At 41.8% G+C, this 26,009-nt stretch overlaps 1 protein-coding gene across 1 annotated transcript; it reads left to right on the plus strand.

Moving 5' to 3' along the window:
* Positions 1 to 25,631, plus strand: Mob4 (MOB family member 4, phocein). The gene is made up of 8 exons (XM_036173353.1): positions 1 to 203; positions 7,890 to 7,952; positions 14,819 to 14,919; positions 18,518 to 18,560; positions 18,748 to 18,834; positions 20,441 to 20,520; positions 22,717 to 22,828; positions 23,644 to 25,631. Exons 1-8 carry the CDS (start codon positions 144 to 146, stop codon positions 23,773 to 23,775), a joined length of 678 nt encoding a protein of 225 aa, XP_036029246.1. The 5' UTR covers positions 1 to 143; the 3' UTR covers positions 23,776 to 25,631.
* The last annotated feature ends 378 nt before the right edge of the window (positions 25,632 to 26,009 follow it).

Here is a 26,009-nt window from a genome sequence, read left to right on the forward strand (position 1 = left end):
CGGGCGGCTGTTCCGCAGGCCGCCGCCCCTCCCCGCAGCCGCCGCCGCCGCCGCCGCACGGAGCGCCGCCGCGCCCCGCCCCGCGCGCAAGCCGCCGGCCCCCACATCCGGGTACCGACGCCGGCCGCCCAGACTCTGGCACTATGGTCATGGCGGAGGGGACGGCAGTGCTGAGGCGGAACAGGCCAGGCACGAAGGCGCAGGTATCGTCTCCGTGCCTTCCCTGCCCCGAGCCGAGGCGCTCCTGCTGGCGGGAGTCCGGCCCGGGCCGGGGCGGCGAGCGGGTGGTGGTGGTGGTGGTGGTGGTGGCCGGGGCCGCGGTTGGGGGCCGGCCTGCGCTTCCGGAGCCGCGCGGCCCCTGAGGCTGCCGAGCCGGCGGCGGCCTCCTCCCGGGGGGAGGCCTGCCTGGAGCCGGGCCCTGGCGTGTCCGCCGAGGCCCAGGGCTGAAGCCTGTCACCGGCGGCGGCTGCGCTGCCTGCTGTGAGTGGCAGCTGACGGCGCCGGGGCGTCCAGGGGCCAGCTGGGGGCCGGGGGGCCGGGGGGCCGGGGGGCCGGGACCGCCGGCGTCGAGGGCTGTAAACACTGCCCACCTGCCCTCCGCGCCGGCTTGGCCCGTGACGTACCTGCCGATCGGCTCCATCCAGGGTGTCTAGCCGGATGCAGGTGGCGAGGATTTGCTTTCTCCCCCCGGGTGTTTGTCTTTTTCCACCACTCCCTCCTGCTCCCCTGCACTGGTCCAGCAAGTTTTTACCAACCAGGTCGCGACTTGTTCCATGTCATTCCTTGCGAATTTCCTCGCTAATAGGTGTGGACAATCGTCTGAGCGAGCTGATGATAATATACCGGGAAAACCAACAAACAAACCCTAATAGCCCTTTTAGTAAGGCACTACTGGGGAGTCAATTGGTGCTGCTTAGGATTTGCAAACGTGGGATGCTTCCCGGTATAACGACGAATTGACATTGGAACTTGATAGGATTAATCGGCCAGCGGAAACGGCCTGTCACGGAGGGTAGATGTTCTAAAATCAGAAGAGATACGTTTAACATGTAATTTTAGCAGCCTCGTTGCTGCCTAGCCTGCTGCCCCTTACCGTGTGCTGAGCGAGCCTTTCTATTGAAAACGTGGTTTTTAAGAGAAGTGAAAATCAAGATACTTAATGCTACTGAGTTTTAGATAATTATGCCTTTTTTTGTTGTTGTTGTTGTTTTTCAAGACAGGGTTTCCTTGTGTAACTCTGGCTGTCCTGGTAGGAGCTCTGTAGACTAGGCTGGCTTGGGCTCAGAGATCCGCCTGCCTCTGCGGCCGGCCACCGCGTCCGGTTTAGAGAGTTGCTATTTGTTGTTTTTGAGAAGGGTCTCAAAATGAGGCTACCCTCGGATTTACTATGTAGTTGAATACAACTTTGGACTCGTAGGTCCTCCTGTTTGTACCACTCCAGGGCTGGAATTACAGTGCATATCACCATGTAGGGTTTATGCAGTGTTGGGGAATGGTGAACCCCGGACCCTGTGCCTACTAGACAGGCGCTCTACCAACTGAGCTACATCCCTAGCCCTAGAGAATTGCTTTGGAAGCCATTATGGAGTCATGAATTGTCAGTTCTTTCCATTGTCAGTTTGTCTTCATTTTGTTGGAAATTTGTATACTATGTATACTTTTTACTATTTGACGACTTTTCTTTCTAAGGGTTCTTTTTTCAAATAACTATTATTGTACATAGGCAACATTTTTTTTCTAATTCTTAAGTGATTACTTCCTTTAAAAAAAAATTCTTGGTGCTTGGGATTAAATCCAGGACTTTTCCTGTGGTAAATCAAGCATGCCCATTGTCTCTCAGCTTTATCTTTAGATGAATTTTAAAAATTTGAAAAATTATTTGGAATAAATAATGCAACGTGTCCTTTTGCTATGCTTTTATGAGTAGGTCACATGTGAACAATTTTACATTTCCCCACTTTACAACAAGTTAAGATTAAGTAAAATGTAATAGGAAAAATGAGGTTAAAAGAAAAAAACTGCTTTTAAGCAACCTTCCCTGTTTATCACACAACTTTTCTTTATTGAAATAGATCTGTTCCAAAATGATGTCTGTTGTGTTGAACAGTGTTAAGTGGCTGAGAATGACCTTGAACTTTTCATCCTGCCTGCATTTCCTGAGTGCTAGTCATAGGCGTGTGCAGTAGAACATTTTAAAGTTGGTTAGACTAGAATATAGACATGGTTGGTTTTTAGCATGCATTGACTAAATGAGTCATTTATTAAGCTAGATTTTGTTTCCCCCCAAGTGTCTAATGAATGTACAGTTATGTGTCAAAACATTTAATTATGAGCTAATTTATTTTTATTTTTGAGACAATTTTGCTTTATAACTTGGGCTGGCCTCAACTTTCTGTGGAGTCTAGATTGGCTTTGAAGTCTTGATTCTCCTGCCATAGCTTCCCTCCATTTTTAATCTATCTGTATATATATCTGTAAAAACACACCATGCATGCATGCTTGCTTGTTTGCTTATTTATTTATTTATTTATTTATTTATTTATTTATTTATTTAGGGTCTCATGTGGGCCTGGCTGGCCTAAAACTCACTGTATATCCAAGGGTGACCTTGAATTCCTTGTCCTCTTTCCTCTACGGGTCAACACTATTGACTTTGTTTTGAGGCAGGGCCTTAGATAGAAGTCTGGTTGTCCTGGAAACCACTAAGTAGTTCCTGTAAGCCTTGAACTCTTGATAATCCTACCCCAGCTTCCAGAATGAAGGGATTACAGGCATGTATCGTCAGTCCTGGTTTGCTAATATTTTCATTTTTCGCTAATAATTTTAATCTTTAAAAGTTTTTTTGTGTGTGCATGTGTGGGTGTCTTCTGTAGATGTTCATGGAGACCAGAGAAAGCTCTCTCTTCCTCTCTGCCTATTGCTTTTGACAGGGTCTCTCACTGAACCCAAAGCTTATGGTTTCATTAGAAAGGCTGACTGACTAGCTAGGAAGCTCCCAGAACTGCCTACCTTTGCCCATGATGGAATTACAGGCATTTGTGGCTGGCTGGCTGGCTTGCTAGCCCATGTGCTTGGTGCTCTCTTTCGATGTCTCTCTGTCTTCTTTGATAGGTCACTATGTAGACCAGGCTGGCCTTGAACTCACAGAGTTCTACCTGCTGTCTCCTGAAGGTTGAGATTAAAGATGTGAGCTACCAAGCCTAGTGTTTTGAGATAGGGTCTTTCTATGTAGTCTTGGCTTACCCAGAACTTGGTATGCAGATCAGACTGGCCTTGAACTCATAGATCTATCTTCCTGCCTTTGCCTCCCTCCAGTACCATCATGCCCCCCCCCCTCCTTTTAATTGGGCGCTGGAGATTCCAACTCAAGTCCTCTATAATCTTTAACTTTTAAAAATTATTCTTTATTTATGTATATGTGTATGTGAGTTTTTGTGTACCACATGAACGCAGGTGCCCAAGAAAGCCAGAAGAGGATGTTTGATCCCTTGGAACTGTGAGCCACCTCATAGGGGTGCCAGGAACTGAAACCAGGTCCTCTGTAAGAGCAGTAAGTGCTCTTAGCTACTGAGCCTCTCCAGAATCTTTAAAAAAAATTTTTTTTCAAGCTGAGGATTGAACCCAGGGCCTTGCACTTGCTAGGCAAGCGCTCTACCACTGAGCTAAATCCCCAACCTAAAATTTTTTAAATGTTTTTTATTTGCTTTAAATTATGTTAACATTCTTAATTTGCTTCAAGTTATTTTAAGATTTAAGAGTGTGTATGTGTGCGTTGAGGCCAGAGGGCTAACTTTCGTTGTGATCCTCAGTCACTTTCTCTCTTACTTTTTGGGACAGAGTCGGTCATTAAACCTGGAGCTCACAGATTTTGCTAGAATGGCTGGCCAGCAATCTACAGAGATCTTCATGTTACTGTCTTCCTAGTACATGCACGCTTATAAGCAATGTGCACAGTTTTATTACATGGGTGCTGGGGATCTGAACTCACACTATGACGACTTCATAACAAGCACTTTATCAAGTGAACCATCTCCCAAGCTCTTGCATTTTTTATTAGTAAGATATTAATTGTCTATAATAATGGGTTTCTTTATGGCATTTTCGTACATATATAATGTATCTCTATTCACCTTTCATCCACTCTAATTCCCAAGTAGTCCCCCTTCTACTTTCATATCTGAGTTTTCATTCTTATTCTTTGTGTGTGTGTGTGTGTGTGTGTGTGTGTGTGTGTGTGTGTGAGAGAGAGAGAGAGAGAGAGATTGATGACTTTCATTAGGGTTGTCTACCGATTGTGGACACCTTAACAGTTGTACTACTGAAGGTAATGATGTCTCTTCACCCCTAACAACTGCCTGTAGATACTTAGGGCTTGGTTGAGGAAGAGTCTTGGAAGCCTTCCCCATGACAGACCCAGTATGCTTTGAGTTTAAGAGAGAAGTGGCCATGTCATGTCCAGGACAGTGTCCCACAACAGTCCACTCCTTCCTCCAGTTTTCAGATCCTGGAACTCAGAGATCACCTGCCTCTTCCTTCTGAATATTGTGGTTAAAGGTGTGTGCTACCACCACCTGCTATTTCTTAAGATTCTTTTTGCTTCCTCTTCCATGAAGTTTTCTCAGCATTGGGAGTGATATGGATAGATGCCCATTTATGGCACTGGAGGGAGGATGGAGGTGTCCATTTATGGCACTGGAGGGAGGGTGGAGGTGTCCACTTATGGCACTGGAGGGAGGATGGAGGTGTCCACTTATGGCACTGGAGGGAGGATGGAGGTGTCCACTTATGGCACTGGAGGGAGGATGGAGGTGTCCACTTATGGCACTGGAGGGAGGATGGAGGTGTCCACTTATGGCACTGGAGGGAGGATGGAGGTGTCCACTTATGGCACTGGAGGGAGGATGGAGGTGTCCACTTATGGCACTGGAGGGAGGATGGAGGTGTCCACTTATGGCACTGGAGGGAGGATGGAGGTGTCCACTTATGGCACTGGAGGGAGGATGGAGGTGTCCACTTATGGCACTGGAGGGAGGATGGAGGTGTCCACTTATGGCACTGGAGGGAGGATGGAGGTGTCCACTTATGGCACTGGAGGGAGGATGGAGGTGTCCACTTATGGCACTGGAGGGAGGATGGAGGTGTCCACTTATGGCACTGGAGGGAGGATGGAGGTGTCCACTTATGGCACTGGAGGGAGGATGGAGGTGCCCACTTATGGCACTGGAGGGAGGATGGAGGTGCCCATTTATGGCACTGGAGGGAGGATGGAGGTGTCCATTTATGGCACTGGAGGGAGGATGGAGGTGTCCACTTATGGCTGAGCATTCAGTTTATTCTTATCACTTGCAGGTCTCTGCCATTACTACTTCCTGTTGCAGTTGTTTCTTTTTGTTTTTTACTATATGTGTTCCCTCACCCCAACTCATTTTTGAGATGGAGTCTTAAATGGCTCAGACTGGCTTTGAACTATCTGTGTATTTTGAACTCCTGGTCATCTTCCCTCCACATTCCAAGTGCTGGGATTATGGCATGTACCACCATGCCTGAATTGTTTGGTTTTTTTGAGACAGGGTCTTGCTGTGTAGCCCCAGCTGGCCTGGTATTTGATTTAGCTTACACTGGCTTTCCAACTTGAGGCAGTCTCTTGTCTCAGCCTCTTCTGTATAGGGATTTTAGATGTTCACTACCATGCATTATATCCATAAATGAGCTTCCTTCATTAATCTCCCCTCTTCCCCCAACACACAGGGTTTCTTCATGTAGCCTTGGCTGTCCTAGAACTAGCTCTGTAGACCAGGCTGGCCTTGAATTTACAGAGATCCCTGCCTCTGCCTCCCTGAGTGGTCGGATCAAAGGTATGTGCCACCACCAAGTGGCCCTTCCTTAATTTTAAAAAAGTTAATATTTTATGTTTATGAGTGTTCTGCCTGTACACTACATTTCTATACTGGCTTGAGGAGGCCAGAAGAGGGCATCAGATCCCCTGGAATTGGAACCACAGCCAGTTGTGAGCCATTATGTGGATGCTGGGAATCTGACCTGGGTCCTCTGAAAGAGCAGCCAGGACTCTTAACTAATAAGTCATTTCTCCATCCTCCTTTCTTCCTTTTTTGAAGGGTAGGTGGGAAGAGACGGAGGGAATTGAGACAGGGTTTTACACTGTAGTCCTGGCTGGCCTGGAATTCACTTTGTAGCTCAGGCTGGCCTTGAACAGTAGTTCTCCTGCCTTAGCCTCCTGAGTTCTTGGATTTCAGACATGAGCTACCTAGCCACTTTTCATTTTCTTAAACTTTAATCACATGGTGTTATACACTGCACTTTTTTTTTTTTTTTTTAGATTTATTTCTTTATTATGTATACAGAAGAGGTCGCTAGATTTCATTACAGATGCTTGTGAGCCACCATGTGGTTGCTGGGAATTGAACTCAGAACCTCTGGAAGAGCAGTCAGTGCTCTTAACCTCTGAGCCATCTCTCCAGCCCATACACTGCATTCTTAGAGTTTTCTTTTTCCCCCAACCTCCGCTAACTTTTGTTAGTTACTAAAGGTTTATAGGTCATTGGCTAAGTAAGACTCCCCCCTCCCTTGCATTTTAGCCTAGAGATGTTGGTTGAAGGTCAGTTCTATGCCAGGAACTGTGCTGCTTATTAAAGATACATAGGAGCCATGTCTGGGCACAGGCTTGTAATTCCAGCTATGTAGGAGTCTGAGGTAGGAAGATTGCAAGTTCAAGGTCAGTCAGTAACATTTAATGAAAATGAAAAGTATAAAAAAGGCCAGAAATACAGCTCAGTGGTAGAGTGTCTCCCTAGCATATGTAAGCCCTAGGTGCATTCCTGTACTGACAGAGGAAAAGGAAGGTGTGTGAAAGATATAAGTAAACCTTGCTGCTTCAGATAGAAGGGGATTTGAGACCAATGCAAGGTGCTGCACAGAGACATCCCCGGTTAATCACACCTTTAGTCCTGGCACTTGATGGTGGAGGCAGGCAGGTCTCTGAGTTCCAGGGTGGCAAGGACACACACACACACACACACACACACACACACACACACACACACACACACACCCTGTATTGAAGAACAAACAACAACAACAAGAGAACACTGAATGACTCCCAGGGCTTTGTACATGCCTACTGTTTCATTTCATTCAGTTCTGAATGGAAACATTTGTAGTTTTTAATTAGTTTTGTATGTTTGGGCAGCTGTCTGCACCATGTGCATGTGGTGCTCACAGAGGCCAGAAGAGGGCACTGGGTTCCCGAGGACTAGACAGTTGTAAGCTGCCACCTGGGTGCTGGGAATAGAACCTAGGACCTCTCAGTTGTTTCTCTTAACCATTGAGCCATCTCCAGCCCCTGGATAAATTCTTTTTGATGGGAGTCGTATTTCTATTTAGAAATTAAAAGCTTTATTTGTAATTGGAATAGTAATTTATTCTGTTTGTTTAAAATAATTTTATGGGGTTATAAATTGTTTAATAATGCTAGCTGTTTAAAAATTTGATTTAGTTTTTTTATGTTTGGACATATTCCAGTGCAACTTTTAGGGGTATTATCTCACAATTGTAAAAAAAAAAAAAAAAAAAAAAAGTGATGAACTTTCTTTCCAGTTAAATAATCCATGAAAGATTAATGAGAAATGTATTTGAGGGATTTGTGTTTGCAAAAAAAAAAAAATAATAGTGTATAGTTCAATTAAATACAATCTTGGAGTCCATTTAAGAATATTGGCTAAGATTATTTTGCTGGTAATCACATTGTAAAGTAAGGTCTTTTCTCCTACTCTGGTGTAAGCTTTGGGTCTTTATTAAGAATGATGTTTACAGTAGCATTACTATGTCCTTGTAACTTTGTATGTGCTTTAACCATGAATTTACTGTTATAGGATTTCTATAATTGGCCTGATGAATCATTTGATGAGATGGACAGTACACTTGCTGTTCAGCAGGTAACAACAATTTCTTTTACAACCCTCATAACAAGCATTCTATATCTTTGGTATATTAAATAGTCCCATTTTATGTGTGTGGGGAGCACAAACCAGATTCCCCTGGGTTAATGGAATGTTTGTTTAACATTGTAATCAAACCTCAATTTATTTTAGTATGTTATGAAATTTTAATGTATAATGAATTAAAATTAAAATTAATTGAATGGCAAATTAGAATAACTAAATAGAAATAAAATTCTAATTTGGTGACTAAATCTTTGATAACATGCTTTTGAGATTTATATCTTTATAATGATTTTAGTTCATAACTCACACCCTTCAGTACATGTGGAAACTGAGATGCTTTCCTTTAGCTCATTACTACTATCACATAATTCACTACAGACAGCATTAGATTTCTAAGGACGGGCTTCCATAGCATGGCATGTGTGATAACATATTAGGAGGTTGTTAGACACTGTGTTAGGTTCAACCCCCCAACCCCAATGAAAAAAATGGTGGTGCTTTCATATTGCACAGAATCAGGAGCTTGGTGAAAATAATAATATTCATGGTTAATTATTAAAGATCAAATTAAGGTGTGTTACTTTTGTTTATGCTGCATTTGTTTAACTCTGTGAAGCTGTGTTACTGTGCCTGTCTAAAACACTTGGTAGTCTAATAAAGATCTGAATGGCCAGTAGTGAGGCAGGAGAAAGGATAGGTTGGGTTGGCAGGCAGAGAGGATAAATAGAAGGAGAAATCAGGGAGGAGAAGAGGTAGCCAGAGAAGGAGGGCCAGCAACCCAGCTACACAGCAAGCAGTGGAGTAAGAAACAAATAAAGGTATACAGAAATAGAAAAGGAAAAGCCCAGGAGCCAAAGAGAAACAGGATAATTTAAGAAAAGCTGGCAAGAAACAAGTCAAACTAAGGTTGAGCAATTATTATTATTATTATTATTATTATTATTAAAAAATTATTTATTATGGATACAGTATTCTGCCTGCATGTCAGAAGAGGGTGCCAGATCTCATTACAGATGGTTGTGAGCCACCATGTGGTTGCTGGGAATTGAACTCAGGACCTCTGGAAGAGCAGCCAGTGCTCTTAACCTCTGAGTCATCTCTCCAGCCCAGCTGAGCATTTTTTGTTTGTTTGTTTGTTTGTTTTTTCGAGACAGGGTTTCTCTGTGTAGCTTTGCGCCTTTCTTGGATCTTGATCAGTAGACCAGGCTGGCCTCGAACTCACAAAGATCCGCCTGCCTCTGTCTCACGAGTGCTGGGATTAAAGGCGTGTGCCACCAGCGCCCGGCGCAGCTGAGCATTTATAATTAAGAATAAGTCTCCATGTGTGATTTATTTGGGAGCTGGGTGGTTGCCCCCCAAAAAGAGCAAAAACAAACAACAACAACATTGAGGGGTTAATTGTTTTGTGTTTGCCTGGTACAAGATCAGGCCAATCAATACTCTAGCATGGAGTGGGAAGGGGTTCATGAGCACCCTACCCCTAACTTAAGTGTTATTGATAATTGATAGCTTCTAGGGAAGAAAAGTTAGTTTCTTTAAGGCTATGGCTTCTGGTAGTTCAGCCAATATTCAGTGAATGGCCCCACACCCAGAAGTATATGGACAGCACAAACTGGAGTAAATGGGTTATTAAATTAAAAAGAGGCCATGAAGTTGGGGTGTGTAAGGAGGTGGGTTGTACCTGGGAAGAGTTGGGGTGAATAAAATTAAAACATACTGTATGAAGTTCTCAGTTAATAAAAAAATAATAAAAGAATGGCAGAAATTGGGATATAGAGGAGCAAGAGGTGTGGCTCAGTGGTAGAGCACTTGGGTCCTATGTCTGAGGAACTGTTTGATTCCCTAGCACTGCAATAAAAAGAGAAAAAGATGTATGTAAAGTCACAACAACAAACCCCCAAGAGATTGGTGTGAAGTAGTAGATTAGATTAGGTATGGGGTAAGTAACGTTTTTATTGTACTATTTTTTTAGAGGCCTCACACATGCTAAGTGAGCTCTCTATACTGAGCTGTTCCCAGACTTAAAGCTAACCTACTTATATCATCATATTGAAGTAAATTTCCTATAACCAACATAGAACTGGGTCATATTTTTTCATTTTATTCGTCTCTATTTCTCTGTTATATTATGTAAGATTAATAAAATAGACTTAGGTTAGCTTTTATTGGTTTTTGTTCTCTCTTTTTTAAAAATTTCAATTTATTTGTGAGTATGTGTTTGTGTATCTGAGGGTGTGTGATTGTACCATGTGCATGGTGTAGGAACCTGCAGAGGTCTTAAGAGGATATTGGATCCCCTGGAAAGGGGGTTATAGGCACTTGCCAGCCACATGCTGGTACTGGGAACTAAACCCATTCCCCTGCAAGAGCAGCAAGTGCTCTGAGTCTACTCAAATGGGCTGGAGTTGGGAACTAGAGGCCCTTTTTTGAGATACACTCTCACGTTTGCCTGGCTGATCTCAAACTTGAAATATAGCCGAGGATGTCCAACCCTCCACCTTCCTAGTACTGGCATTAGAGGTATGTGGCAACTCTGTCTGGTTTATGTAGTGCTAGGTTCTGAACTCGGGCAGGGCTACATGCATGATGTTGTGTCTGTCTTTCTGTTCTAGTCAGTCCTTTGTTCCCTTTGAAGGGTTGTTTGAACATTTTAGCATTGTGTTTTAATTATAGTTTTGACTGTATCTATGATTTTTTGGTGATTGCAGAGATTACTAAAGTCTTATGTTACATAGTCTACTTAAGCAGAATCAGTATTTTGTTATTAGAGTTGAAAGACTCTTTACCCTTACCATTTTTACTTCCTCCTTGTTGCCTTATGTAACTGTAGACAGACATTGAAACCCAATAAGACAGTGATATTTTCTTTTGGTAACACTGAATATTGAATTTAAGACCTTACAGATGCTAGGCAATTTCCCTACCATTGAACTGTATATCCCTGGCTCACTTTTTTTTTTTTTCTAAGATTTTGATTTTTCTGTGTGTGTTTGTATATCTGTGTGGGTAAAGGTAATGTAGGCCATGGTTCATGCATGTAGGTCAAAAGGACACATTTGTATATTGGTCCTCCCCTTTGACCTTCTTTTGGTTTCAGGGATTGAACTCACAGTATAGATTTTCGAAGCAATCACCTTTACTCCATGAGCCATTCCACTGACACAATGTTTCTTTTGTTTTGACTTGTTGAGACAGTTTCATCCTGTATGTGTACAGTGTATGTCATTATAATGATAGCTCCAGGGTTAACTATAACAAGAAGAAAGATGTTCTGCCTTTAAAAAAAAGAAGACAAAACTCCATTTGATTTCCTACCAAATTTGTCATTTATATACCCTAAATTACTACCTAAGTAACCTACTCATTCTTAACCTAAATTACTACCTAAATAAATAATAAATACCCAAACTACTACCTGAATAAAATTATTACCTAAATACTACCTAATGACCTACTCATTCTTACCCCTTTTCCTACTGCATTTTTAAAATCTGGATTGGTGTTTTGCCCGTGTGTATGTGAGAGTGGAAGCCAGTGTCATAGATACCCAGGAACTGAATTACAGACGGTTGTGAGCTACCATATGGGTGCTGGGAATTGAACCTGGGTCCTTTGAAGGAGCAGACAGTGCTCTTAACAATTGAGCCATCTTCCCACCCCCCACTAAATCATTTAAAGAGCTCTTAATAGAGACTGGAAAGATGACTCAGTGGTTAAGACCACTTACTGGCCGGGTGGAGGTGGTGCACGCATTTAATCCCAGCACTTGGGAGGCAGAGGCAGGTGGATCTTTGTGAGTTCAAAGCCAGCCTCATATACAGAGTGAGATCTATGACAGGCTCCAAAGCTAGTTTCAAAAAAAAACTTAAAAAAAAAAAAAAAAGAAAAAAAAAAAGACCACTTACTGCTCTTATAGGGGGACCCAGGTTAGGTTCCCAGCACCCATGTGTGAGCTCCCAACCACCTGTAATTCAGTTCCTGGGTATCTATGACACTGGCTTCCAAGAGCCCCTCCACACATTTGGTTTGTATAAATTAGGCACATACACATGAAAATAATCTTTAAAAAAATCTAAAACTCTTTGGGCTAGAGAGATGGCTCAGTAGTCAAGAGCACTTGCTGCTCTTGGAGAGATCCTGGGTTCAGTTTCCAGCACCCACAGGTCACAACAGTCTGAAAGTACAGTTCTAGGGAATTGGATGCTGTCTTCTGACCCCAGGGTATTTGTCATCCCAGGAGGTGGAGGCAGGGAGAAACTCTGTCTCAAAACAGACTAATGGGGCAGATGAGATGGCTCACTGAGTAAAGGCACACTTGGTGGTGGAGGAAGGAGAGACTGACCCCCACAAATTGTCCTCTGACCTCCACATAGCCATGGTGCGTTAGTAAATGGGAAAATGTAAAGATCCCCAACAGTTTCTTTTGCTCATTCATAAGAAGCAAAACTCATCTCTAATTCTGATGTTGTAGCAATCCAGGCACATCTTCAGGTCCCGCTCTTTTTCTTTTCTTTCTTTCTTTTTTTTTTTTTTTTTGAGATAAGGGTCTCACAGCCTAGGCTGTCCTCAAACTTGATACACAGCTGAGGAGGATCTTTTGCTTCTTCTGATCTCCCTGACTCCACCTCCAGGGTATTCGGGTTACAGGTGAATACCATCGTACCTGGCTGTGATGACTGGTTTTGTCTTGATACTGAAAATGGTAGTGGTTTTATTGATTGCAGATAATTTTCTTATATTAATTACATAGTATGAATGTAAACTTTAAGAATTAGTAACAAATGGCTTTGTGACTTACCAGGAATAATCGAAGTTTTGGTAGTGTATTTAAAAGTATTAAATCCTGGGTTGGAGAGCTGGCTTAGAGGTTAAGAGTTGCAGATGATCAGAATGCAGTTCCCAGGACCCACATCAGGTGGCTCCACCCCTGTAATTCCAGTTCCAGGGAACTGATACCCTCTTCAGCCTCCTCAGTCATTGTCCTAATTATAGTTACTGTTGCAGTGATGAAACACCATATTCAGAAGTCGGGGAGGAAAGGGTTATTTGGCTTATGCTTCCATATCTGTACTACATCACTAAAGAAGGAAGTCAGGACAGGAACTCAGTCAGGGCAGGAACCTGCAGGCAGGAGCTGATGCAGAGGCCATGGAGGGGTTCTACTTACATAAGGCTTGCTCCTAATGGCTTGCTCAGTCTGCTTTCTTATAGAACCCAGGACCACCAGCCCAAGGGTAGCACTACCCACAATGGGCTGGGCCCTCCCCCATCAATCACTGATTAAGAAAATACCCTACAAATTTGCTGACAACCTGATCTTATGGAGGCATTTTCTCAATTGAGGCTTCTTCTCTGATGACTCTAGGGTATATCAAGTTGAGGTAAAGTAGCCATCACACACTGTATTATTCAAGGTTTTCCAAAGAACAACTGATGGAATGAACATATATAGATATACATTTAAATAGGGATGCATTAGAATGCTATAGGCTGTGGTCTGTGGACTCTGGAATGGCCTTTTATGTGCAAGCCTTCACCACGGACTGCATGCCCAGCTTGTTTACTGCTGTCACTGATGTCGTCTTCACTTGGGCAGCATGTTAGTCCTTCAAGAACTTTCCCTTCCATTCATGATGGGCTCCAACCAGCACAGGAGGCCTGACGCCTAGTCTGCCTCAGCTTTCTCGGTAATTTCTAGGTTTTGATTTAAAAGTGATGGACCGTTGATCCTCTTTTACCTGAATAGTCAGAAGCTGTTATTAACTGCTCCATTTTTAATATTGTTATCTCTTAGGGACTCGAGGAGAGGGAGATAATAGGGGAATGGCTGGCCAATGAAATATTCCGAGCATAACACATTTTTAGTTTTAGTTGCCATCCTATATGAGCATAATTCATCCTGCCTCCCCAAACAAGGCACAATGAAAACAGTAAGCCATTGATCACAGGTCAGTGCAACAGACATAATAATGAAAAATTTGAAATATGAGACTGAAGACAGGATGCAGAGACAAGACGTAAAGTATATAACTACTGTTAGAGAAAGGATGCCAATACACTGAGGCTAGCCACATTCACTTGTTAGAACAGCAGCAGCAGCAGCAATAAACCCACAGGACTGAAAAGTGTAATAATGTAAAGTACAATAAAAATGAGTTATTCAGAATGTATGTATTTAGGAATATATATGAATATACATACATGTATATAACAACAGTTTAAAAAAAGGCCATGAAATGGAAAGAGATCAAGGAGGGGCATATTGGAGGGCTTAGAGGGTGGAAAGAGATGAGGGGAATGATAAAATTTTATTATAATATCAATAAAAAATAAATGTGTTCTATGTTGGTGGAGGGAGTGATTTGGAAAGAATTGTTATGTGGAATTTGAAGTGGTCCAGGGTTGGTTGCATTTATTTGAGAACATCAAAACTTAAGATCATTAGGATGAGGTGGGGAAAAAAATGAGAAAATTCTAGTCATCTTATGCTTATATTAGAGTCTCTTGAGAGGCTGAGGTAGATGGGATGACTTGATTGCTAGACCATTCTGGGCAACACAGTGAGAACCCGTTTCCTTCCCTGAAACCCCCACAATACAAGAGGCTTAAATAGGAATTCAAGTCCAGTGTTTGGCACATGCCTATAATTCCATCACTAAGAAGGCCAAGAATTGATGTTTGAGCTAGCCTTGGTGGTGCACGCCTTTAATTCCAGCACTCAGAAGGCAGAGGCAGACTGATCTCTGTCAGCTGGAGGCCAGGGCAGCCAGAGCTACATAGTCTCAAAAAACCAAAAATATTAGGCCTATTTAGCATCCAGTAAAATGTAAGTAACCATAAGTTTTCTTTCTTTATAGTATATTCAGCAGAATATAAGGGCAGACTGCTCCAATATTGACAAAATTCTTGAACCACCTGAAGGCCAAGATGAAGGTGTATGGAAGTATGAACATTTAAGGTAGGTCTCTATGAGATTCCAGAACAGTACCAACAGTTCTAGTAAGGGTATACTAATGCGTACCTCCTAATGATGATATGAAGCAAATTAAATTTGGGTGAGTCAGACTGCCAGATTTTACAGCTTGTGTGTCTTTTGGTATTTTGAGAAGAGGTCTCATGTAGTAGGTCAGGCCTTCAATTCCTGATCCACCTATCTCCACCTCTTCAATGCTGGGATTGAGACAAGCGTTATCAGAGCTAGCATTGATCGCAAGCTCTCAGTTCTCCTGCCTCAGCCTCCTGAGAACTAGACTAACAAGCATGCAATTGATTAGAAAATATTGTTCATTCCAACTTAGTTGTAAGTCGATTCAAATCTCTGATAGCTCCTACTGATCTTTGTGATTAGGAGACACAGATTAGTGCCCCTTTGAAAGGCTGTGATCCCATGGCAGGAGGGGTGGATTTTAGCTCTGGATTGTCTACTCACTGTGTAGCTGTACCAGGCTTTCTTTTAGGTCACCAACCAGCTCCCAAGTCATGGAGACTTATTATTAGTTATGAATGCTCATTTCTTCCTAGCTCTTATACCTTAACCTGTTTCTCTTTATCTTCTACGTTTTTCCTTGGGGTTTTTACCTTTCTTCTGTATGTCCTACTCCATGAGTAGACAGGCTAGAGCCTGCCTGCCTGGCCTCGGACATCTCTTTCTCCCTGTTCTCTCTCCTTTCCCTCCTCCTCCTTCATTTCCTCCTCCTCCTTATCTCTGCCCACCAGCCCCACCTGTCCCTCTCCTGCGTAGCTATTGGCTCCTCAGCTTTTTATTAGACCAATCAGGTGCCTTAGGCAGGCAAGGTAAAACAAATGCAACACATCTTTACACAATTAACAAATGCAGAACAAACAAATAGAACACCTTTACATTGTTAACGAAGGCAGAAGAAACAAGTGTAACACATATTCACATAAAGTACTATTCCACAGCAAAACAAAGGTAACACGTCTGCGCAGTTAAAATACTATTCCACAACATGCAGCTCTGTAGTAGATGAACTTGAAGTTGCCGTAGTATAGCTGCAGCACTCACTGTCCAATGAGTTAGTTGGATAGGTAAGCCATTGCTTATCATTGCCAGCCTTTATTACTTCTCAGTGAACTGTCACTCAGAAATTGCATAAAATAGTTTACTGACCTGGAGTAATGGAGGTGGCAGGTGATTCAGAAATAGTTCCTCTGTCGTGGTGGTACTCCAGCACGTGAAAAGGAAGTAGATCACAGGAAAATGAAATTTTGTCTTTTTGTTTTCTTCTGTGCTGGCAAAGCCAGGTTTCTGTGAGTTGGAGGCCAGCTGGGACTACATAGTAGGAGCCTATCTCAGCAAAGCAATAAATAAAAGTGTACTTGAATAAATAGTCTGTAGTTAATTAGGTTCATGTGTGTTCTTTTTTGGTACTTGTTTCACCTCCTAAACATAAGACTTTTTTAGTACTGTATTTTTGGGGGAACCAAGGTGTTTCTGTTTGATGAGGAAACAGGGTTATCTAACTTGATACAGTGGAATACATATCACTGGGTAGGATTTTTATGTTTTTAAATTCTTTTTTTGTTATTGTTTTCAAGACAGGGTTCCTCTGCGTAGTCCTGGCTGTCCTGGAACACGCTCTGTAGACCAGGCCAGCCTTGAATTTACAGAGATAGCTTGCCTCTGCCTCCCAGTGCTGAGAATAAAGGTGTGCGCCACCATGCCCACCCTAGGTAGGATTTTTAGAGTGAACCCATTCAATATTTTAACAACTATAAAATAAATTTATTTTTATTACAAAGGATTGTCTTATATCAGATGTCTATCTAAAACTGTATGGCAGTCATTATAACTTCCTTTATTTTCACTATTAAAAATATTGAGACTTGAGCATAGTCGGCACATTTGTTAGTCCAGAACTTGGAAGTGAAGACAGGAGACGAGGAGTTCAAGGTCATCCTTAGCTATGTATCGAGTTTACGGGCTATATGAGACGATCTTAAAAAACATTGTTTTTTTAGAAAGAGTACTTACTGGATTTCAGGCATTGTATAGGCTTACAATTTTTAGTTTTAGAGAAAAGAATATCATGAAAAAAATTACCAAATTCTAGGAAAAGTTAGGAAATTACATGGGCTGTGATCCCAGTATATTAATCTGTTCATGTAAACAGTGTCTTTTTGGAGAAGGTAGTGGAATGGAGGATTTAGATTTTGTATAGTGTATCAGAAAGCTTTTGAAGCTCTTCCCCTTTTGTGTTGTACTGGGAATTGAACCCAGGGCCTTGCACATACTAGGTTCACTAGAGCTCTACCTCTGAGTTATTGTCTCAGACCAGACTTCATTGTTGTTGGGGTCACCCGACTGTTTATTTTCTGTGTAGTGGTGTATGTTCCCTCGTGGAGATATCTATATCTATATGGAACCATCTATTGTTACCTTTTTTCCCCCATGTGTGTTGTGCATTCTTGTGTGTATGCCTGTTTCCATGTTTATTTGTATTTGAATTTGGATGCGCATATTCATGTGGAGAGCTGAAGTTGATATCGAGAATTTCTCTTTACCTTCTTCGTTGAGACAGTCTCAATTGAACCTTGCTCAGGGGACCCTTGGTTGTCCACCCTTGAGTGCTAGAACTGCACGTGGGCTGCCCTGCTCACCGGCATTTACTTGGTTGGGTTGCAGCTCAGGTCTTCAGACTTCACAGCAGCAGGCACTTTGCTCACTGACTGCTCTGAATCCTCATTTTCTTTTTGAGGGGATGGGTTAGCAACAGGGTCTATGTCACCCTGGAACCCTGGCTGTTCTGGAACTCACTATAGATTAGTCTGATCACCTGAGTGCTAGGACTTACAGGCTTGAATGACCATGCCCACCTTTTTTTTATTTTTTTTTATTTTTTTTATTTTTTATTTTAAGTTTTATTTTTTAATGTGTATGAGTGTTTGCCTGGTGCTAGAGGAGAAGTGGGCATTGGTGTTCCTGGACCTGGAGGTGGTTGTGCGCTCCTCGATGTGGGTGCTGGGAACTGAACTCTTCCCCTGAGAGCAGAAGCTCTTTTTTAACTGCTGAGCCAACTAGACTGGAGTTCATTTCCCCACACGCACATCAAGTGGCTCACTACCATTTAGCTCCAGATGATCTGACACCCCAGCCCCACAGGTGAGTACATACTCATAAATAAAAATAAGTGTTTTTGTTTTTTGTTTTGTTTTGTTTTAAAGAAAAAGTATAAGGCTGGACATCGGTGGCACACACCTTTAATCCCAGCACTTGGGAGGCAGAGCCAGGCGGATCTCTGAGTTCGAGGCCAGCCTGGTCTACAGAGCTAGTCCAGGACAGGCTCCAAAACTGCACAGAGAAACCCTGTCCCGAAAAACCAAATAAATAAATAAATAAATAAACAATAGATTGAATCTCAGAGGACTGACTGCACAAAAAGTACATGCTTTCCTAGAGTCTAGGTGAAATTCCTAAGCGACTTTCCAGAAAAATTAAACCAATTCCTAAGAGGGTAACCAGCTTGGCAGCCTTATGAAATAAAACAAGGAAATAAACAAAGCCTGGATAATAAATGCGGTTTTTGCATTTTTAGGCAATTCTGTCTTGAACTAAATGGACTTGCTGTCAAACTTCAGGTAATTTGTTGTTGTTGTTGTTGTTGTTAGAACTGTAGTTTAAACTTCTGATTTTTGAAAGTAATTTCGTATGCTTAAATTCACCCAAAGTTTCTAATTATTATTTACCTTTTGTATAGAAATGTGTAACCCAATGACATCCTTTCATTATTGTTCCACGTACTGAACAGTATAATTATTTTAACAGAGTGAGTGCCATCCAGATACGTGTACTCAGATGACTGCAACGGAACAGTGGATTTTTCTTTGTGCAGCTCATAAAACTCCAAAAGAGGTGAGGATTGGGAGGTTTTAGTACCTGGTCACTTGACACCGCTGCTCTGGGCCTGAGGTGAGGCCAGACCTCTCAGAAGGGAGCATTTGGTGAAGCAAGTCTGCTTACTTGGCATCTGAGAACAGAGAGTAAGGGGCCAGGGTCCCAGTGTTCCCTTCATGGACATTGCCTCATGGCTACTTCCTCCATCTAGGCCCCACCTCCAAAGTTTCTACCACTCCCCTGAGAGACCATATGGGAACCAAACCTTCACCAGATGAGCCTTTGGGGGACATTTCATATTCATATTGGGACAGAAACATTGTAGAATATAGTGGACATAGTTGTATAATTTTATGAGTATGTGTAACACTGCTGAATTTAATATGTGTGAGTGTGATGCTTTTATATGCACTTGTGTGTGCAGGTGTGTACATGTGTCTGTGGAAACCAGAGGATGCTGTAACCCTACCTTACTTCTACAAGACAGGGTCTTTTGAACCTGGAGCTAGGCTGGCAGCCAGCAAGCCCCAGAGATCCTTTTTCTTCCCCCCTTCCCCCCCACTTGCCCCCCAACCAATACTTAGGTTCTAGGTGTCTGGTCATGTTGACATTTTACATGGGTGCTTGGGATTTGAACTCAGATCCTCATACCTACGCTTAGCCACTGATCATCTCCCTAGACATCCAGAACTATTGAACATAATTTAAAAATATATTTATTCATTTGTGTGTGTGTGTGTGTGTGAATGTGTGTGCCTGTTGTGGCATGAGTGTCTGGAGGTCAGACTTCTGTCTGTATGTTAACTATAACCCGTGTAAGTCACTATAATCATTCAAAGCCTCTGTTTCTCTAGTTCTGCTGAGCACTAGAGTAGATAATCTGGTGTTTTTCTATTCCTAAATGTTTTGTTCTTTAGGTTCAGTGTTGCGAATGAAATTGGGAAAGTAGTTAATTTGTCTTCTAGAAGCCTGACACTATGATTTACCAATAACCAAGCATTTTTTAATTTTTTTTTTTTTTAAAGACAGAAACTGCTTTCTCTGTGTCGCCTGGCCTTGGCTGTCCTGGAATTTACTCTGTAGACCAGGCTGGCCTCGAACACACAGAGATCTGTCTGCCTCTGCCTCCCGAGTGCTGTATTTCATAGTCATTCCGAAATCAGAAGGGCTTTTTCTTTTGTTGTTTTTTTAAGGCAGGGTTTCTCTGTGTAACAGCCCTGGCAGTCCTGGAGGAGAGGTAGGAGACAATAGAGTGTAAGCAGGTGTATTGGCATTCACAGATGCTGAAATCATGAGAACCCAGGCCCAGTAAATGACTTAATACCTTGATGAGAGATGATGGGAACTGGAAGCTTGAGTTTGGTTAGAAGAAATGGAACACTGGAAATTCATCTCTGAAGGGCATTTTCTTACCTGCTCCCTTCCTGCCATTTCTGTGATTCCTGGCTGCCATGAGGTGATGATCCTCTCTACCTGGTCTTCCCACCGTAGTGAACTAAAAGAAACCCTTCTTTATGTCGCTTCTTTAGGAATCTGGTTACAATGGGAAGGAAAGCTAGTAATATATACCTAATAAAAGAGGGAGACCTTTTTGTTAATGCATTTAAAATTGTCTCTTTTCCAGTGTCCTGCTATAGATTATACAAGACACACACTTGATGGTGCTGCATGTCTTCTGAATAGCAATAAATATTTTCCCAGCAGGTAAACAAACTTTTAAACATGATATTCAACTTTTGGTGTTTCATTTAAAAGATTGATGTTTGAAAATAGTGTTTTGGTTATAATTTTTTATAAGTTGACTTGCTCAGCTTATTCGAGTTTGCAGTGAAGGTTGTGGTTAAATGTCAGAACTTGTTTGCTAGCGCCCAGAGAGCAGTCTAGTCAGTGCTGGTCCCTGCTGCTGTGTGGTGTTCCTTCTCCAGGCTTCTCTGCACCAGCCGTTAGATCAGCCTCTGAGAAATAAAGAGCAGACTTTCTTAAGGGAGGCTGCTTGTTTTTGCTTATTTTTGCCTATAGCAGTTTTAAGCAAAGTTTTAACATATATTTAATTGCACATAATAATGGACATATTATGACATACATGTATAGCATGCATTTTATTATATACGTAATATATTTTGATGCTATTCATTCCATGCCCCTCTCTTCTCTTACTCATCCCTTTCCTCTTTCCTTGCTCTCTTCCTCCCTTTCCCTCTGTTGCCCCTCCCCCACCTCCCCTGTGTCCCCCAGGGGGTTTCGTTAGGAATGTGGAGGAGTTTGTTCACAGGAGCATGTGCACTTTACCCCAGTATGTCCTCCTCCCAACAGCAGTGAACAGAATGTGTGGATTCTCAGGGAGGGGAGGGGGCCCTTCCCAATCCATGACAGGGAATCACATCGCCCACCGCATGCCGGAGCCAGCTTTCTCCACTCCTCTCTCCTCCATATTCCCTGAGCTTTGAGGGGGCGGTGATAGAGATGCCTCATTTGTGACTGAGCACTCAGTACTCATTTCTTCTAGTATTTTGACCTACATGAGTCTCTGTAGTTACTCTTGAGTCCTACAAAACCAGATTTGGCAGTATAAACAGTTATTTAGAAGGCAACTTGACAGGCATCATATCATGTCTTGTTTTGTAGGTTTTTCTAAGATCGGGGGAGAAACTGTGCATGTATTGTATTACTGGTGAGGTTTATGAATTCTCCTTTTCCCCACTTTTTAAAAATTGAAAATGGGTTTTTTTCTCCCATGGTTTATGAGTTCTTAAAAAAATATATTGTTGAGTTGGGGATTTAGCTCAATGGTAGAGTGCTTGCAAGGCCCTGGGTTCGATCCTCAGCTCCAAAAAAAAAAAAATATTGTTTTTGAGACTTGAGTCCCACTTTATAGCCTTGGGTGGCTTCCAACTCACTCTGTAGATCAGGCTGACCTTGAACTCGCAGATCCACCTGCCTCTTTCTCCCCAGTGCTGGGACTAAAGACATGTACAACTGTACCCAGCATGACTGGTGTTTTGAGACAGGGTTTGTGTAGCCCATGCTAGCCTTGAACTAGCCTAAGCTGTTCTTGGATTTTGGGTGATCATCCTGCCAATTCTTGTAAGTACTGGGGTTACAAGTGTCTGCACCACATCTGGCTCATGATTGGTCTTTTATTCTACTAAGGAATTGGATATTTGTTACAAAGTAGATGATGGAATTAGAGGTCCCCCCCTTTAAAATATGATTAGCTGCAAAAACCTCATCTAAAATATGTGGAGGTAAAAAACACAGAAAACATTTGATTTTTCTCTATCATATTCTAAAAGAGAATTAGAAATATGCATATTTTGATTTTCAAAACTACAAAGGAAGCAAAAGCAGGTTCTGTGGATAAAATAATGAGTCCTCTTAGTAGTTTCAATTACCTGCATTAGACAAAATATTAATAGTGTAATTTTTTTGTTTTTTTGAGACAGAGTTTGTCTGTGTAGCTTTGTACCTTTCCTAGATCTCGCTCTGTAGACCAGGCTGGCCTCGAACTCACAAAGATCCACCTGCCTCTGCCTCCCCAGTGCTGGGATTAAGGGCATGCACCACCACCACCCGGCGTAAAATATTTTTTAAAGTCTGGTTGTTTTGGTTTTGTTTTAGTAAGTTTTGAGGTGTTAAGGATTCGTTTTAAGTGCATTATCCTTTAACTACGTTTCAGAAGTGTAGTGCTGCATTTAACTAAGGTGCTGTGGCTGAGTAGAGAGGGCACTGATCCAGGACCAAGGATCGGCCTACTCTTCCCATTTACGGCACTGTAACCTTGGCCCAGACACTCTTTTCTCTTGGGTATTGGTTTCCACACTTGGGAATTGAGAAGATTGGACTATATATGTCTAATGTTTTATTCAGCCTGTGAATTTCTGGTTTCTCTTCTCTTTTTAGGGTTAGCATAAAAGAATCATCTGTAGCAAAACTAGGATCAGTGTGCCGTAGGATTTATAGAATCTTTTCACATGCCTATTTTCATCACCGGCAGATATTTGATGAATATGAAGTAAGTATAAATCTTAGCTTACTTTACCTTGCTGCAATAAAGACCATGACCAAAAGCGACTTAAATAGGAAAGGCTTAGTTATGCTTACAAGTCTTGGGTTACATGTCATCCCTGAGGGAAGTCACGGGGGGGGGGGGGGGGGGGGCAGAGGCCATGGAGGAACATGGCTTATTGGCTTGTTCCTCATGGCTTGCTCTGCCTTATTTCTTTCTCTTTATTTCTTTCTTTTGGTTTGAGACAGGGTTTCACTGTTGTAGCCCTGGCTGTCCTGGAACTCTCTCTGTAGGCGAGCCTGGCCTCAAACTCACAAAGATCTGCCTGCCTCTGTCTCCTGAGCGCTAGGATCAAAGGTGCATCACCACGCCTTAACCTGCTTGTTGTTATTTTTGTTTTTGTTTTTTTGGGTTTTTTTTTGAGACTATATATAGCCTTGACTGACATGGAGCTCATTATGTAGACCAGGATGGCTTTGAATTCTTAGAAATCCCCTATTGAGCCTCCCAAGTGCTGGGATTAAAGGTTCAGACCGCTTTCTTATATATCCCTGTCTGCCCAGGGAGGGTGTTGGGCACATCAACCAAGAATATATGTATGCCCCACAGGCCTGCCTATAGGCTAATCTGGTGGGGCATTTTCTCAATTGAGGGTCCCTCTTCAGAAATGACCCTAGCTTGGGTCAAGTTGACCAAAAACTAACCAGCACAGTGTGTCAGGACTTTTCTTAATACATTCTTGTCAAGCTGTGTGTGTCGGTACTATTTCTAGCCTTTTGTTTTGGATAGTAAAATGACGTTTTTTCTTTCTCTTTCTACAGAATGAAACATTTTTATGTCATCGGTTTACTAAATTTGTGATGAAATATAATTTGATGTCAAAGGATAACCTGATTGTACCAATTTTAGAAGAGGAAGTTCAGAATTCAGTCTCGGGAGAAAGTGAAGCATGAAAGGAGTCGTGTAGAACAATGTACTGACCACATAGTTAACAATTATGTGCTGTACATATATATATATATATATCATTGTAGACCCATCAATCATGTGTCCATAGTATGGCTTATTTGTTTAGGGTAGGTTTTTGTATGCTATGTGTTGCCATTTAAAATGGGAAATACATTTTAAGTTATTCATGAGCTGTATATTCACTGGTGTGGCACTCATGGTTTTTAAATAAGTTTAGTATTATCTGTTTATAATGCCTGTTAATAAAAGAATTTACAGTTTGGTAAAATTGCTGCTAAACAATCATTGGATCACAATCCTTTCAAATCTATAAGAGTGAGCTTGGGTTTCACACAAGCCATTTACTAAAGATATTTTCTTTAGTTTCACCCCGTAAATTTTGATATTTTAGAAAATTCAGTAGTATTCCATCTGTACTGTTAACTTTTCCTAAATGAGATAAAAGTATTTAAAAGGTCTGTTTATAGTTTTTGATATGCATAACCAATTACGTATATGTTCAGAGAAATGCAAGGAGGCATTAGTAATACTTAAATAATCTCACTCTGCTACATAAAGTATATTTTGGGTCAGTGTACTTGGAAACATTATCTTTTTTTGTGACAGTGGATTTGTTGAATACCTGGTGATGATGATAAGGCACATACATGATGTTCCCATGGACACCTGCCCCTGGTGATGATAAGGCACATACATGATGTTCCCATGGACACCTGTCTCTTGTTTCCCTTGGTCCTTTCCCCAAATTACATTAGTCAAGACATTTATTTACCAACCTATGGTTAGTGGTGGCTTCTCTCTTTTTATATTCGTATTAATTGCTTACAGAGCATACCTCATACTAGCAAGTGACGTTACACTACAGGAAGTCTGTACTGCATAGGCTCCTGCCTACCTTTGTTTTGGGAAATTGTTGTAACTACTTAGAAAATAGTCCTTAATATAGTTTGGTTCTTCCTGTTAGTAATATTAATCTTTTCATCTAACTCTAGGCAGCATTAAATACATATGGAAAAGAGTGTATTTATTTTATTCTCCCTCCAGAAGCTTATTGTTTGAACTATATGCACATATAAGATTATTTACAATAATTCACAGGTTCCAGAGATGTTGATGAATAGTCATACTTTTTGATTTCTTCTGTCTTAAAAATGTAAGTGCAGCTTTAGAACGTATTTGGTGAAGTTCTCCTAACATGCTGGGGTCTTAGTGCCATGCTGTAATGGCAGTAAGATGGGATGGGGCTGTGCCTCAGTTGGGACAGTTGGAGCCAGCCATCTCTACTGACTTTAACAAGTGAGGAACTTCTTTTTTATTTAAGTTATTTTCAAATGAAGTTGAAAAAAATGCATTCATCTTGTTTGTTTTTCAAATTATTTGCAGAAATGATTTCTATTATGAGACAAGTATGCACAGAAAAGTGTGGGAAATGACAGCATCCTGAGAGTGTGTATAGTTGATGCCTGTCCGAGCCTCCCTGTGCCTGCGGTCACGGTCACCATTGCACCGTAGTTTGCAACTATCTTTTAAGTTTCATGTTCACAGTGACTAGAACATCGACTGAAATCAGGTGTTTATATTACTGTTACCATAACCACTGGGGTTAGTAATTTTTAAAAAACGGGGTAAATATCTGAGCGACTAACCTAAGTTTATAAATTATATGTGGCAATGTTGCTGTTCTCCAGTTGGGAGTCTCATAGTGATTTCTGTCACTTGACTGTTTCTCAGTGAACATTTAAGGTAGTGACGGGCTGTAGATCTGACTGAGTAATTGGAACACTTTGTGAATATATGGCTTAGTGTTAACAGGAAAATAAAGTATGGTTTTTTCTACTCATTCCCCTCCCTGTAGTGTGTTTTGAAATTGATTATAAAAGAGAAGAATCTCCAAAAGCATCAGTTTGTAGTCTTGCTTTTGTGTTCATTTGGACATCACTGTTGTTGCAGTAACACTGTGAGTTGATTCTTACAGTCGGTAAGATCTCAGTGAAACGGCTTGTGTTTTGATACTGTTTGCATAATTTTGAAAATGCAAGTATACATGAGTAGTATTTTAAAAGTAGCTAGATCCAGAGTGGTGGGGCACATTTTTAATCCTTGGGAGGCAGAGGCAGGTAGTTCTCTGAGTTTAAGGTCAGCCTGGGTTACATGAGATCCTGTCTCAAAAATACAGGGCCGTGGTCTGGAGAGGTGGCTCAGCCATTAAGCACTGGCT

This window comes from Onychomys torridus, chromosome 23, assembly GCF_903995425.1.
Source record: "Onychomys torridus chromosome 23, mOncTor1.1, whole genome shotgun sequence".
NCBI lineage: Eukaryota > Metazoa > Chordata > Mammalia > Rodentia > Cricetidae > Onychomys > Onychomys torridus.

Coding starts and splice junctions, on each gene's coding strand:
- Mob4 (XM_036173353.1), top strand. CDS start 144: ATGGTCATGGCGGAGGGGACGGCAGTGCTGAGGCGGAACAGGCCAGGC. Junction 20,521..22,716: donor AATAAATATTTTCCCAGCAG/GTAAACAAACTT, acceptor TTCTCTTTTTAG/GGTTAGCATAAAAGAATCAT. Junction 22,829..23,643: donor AGATATTTGATGAATATGAA/GTAAGTATAAAT, acceptor CTCTTTCTACAG/AATGAAACATTTTTATGTCA.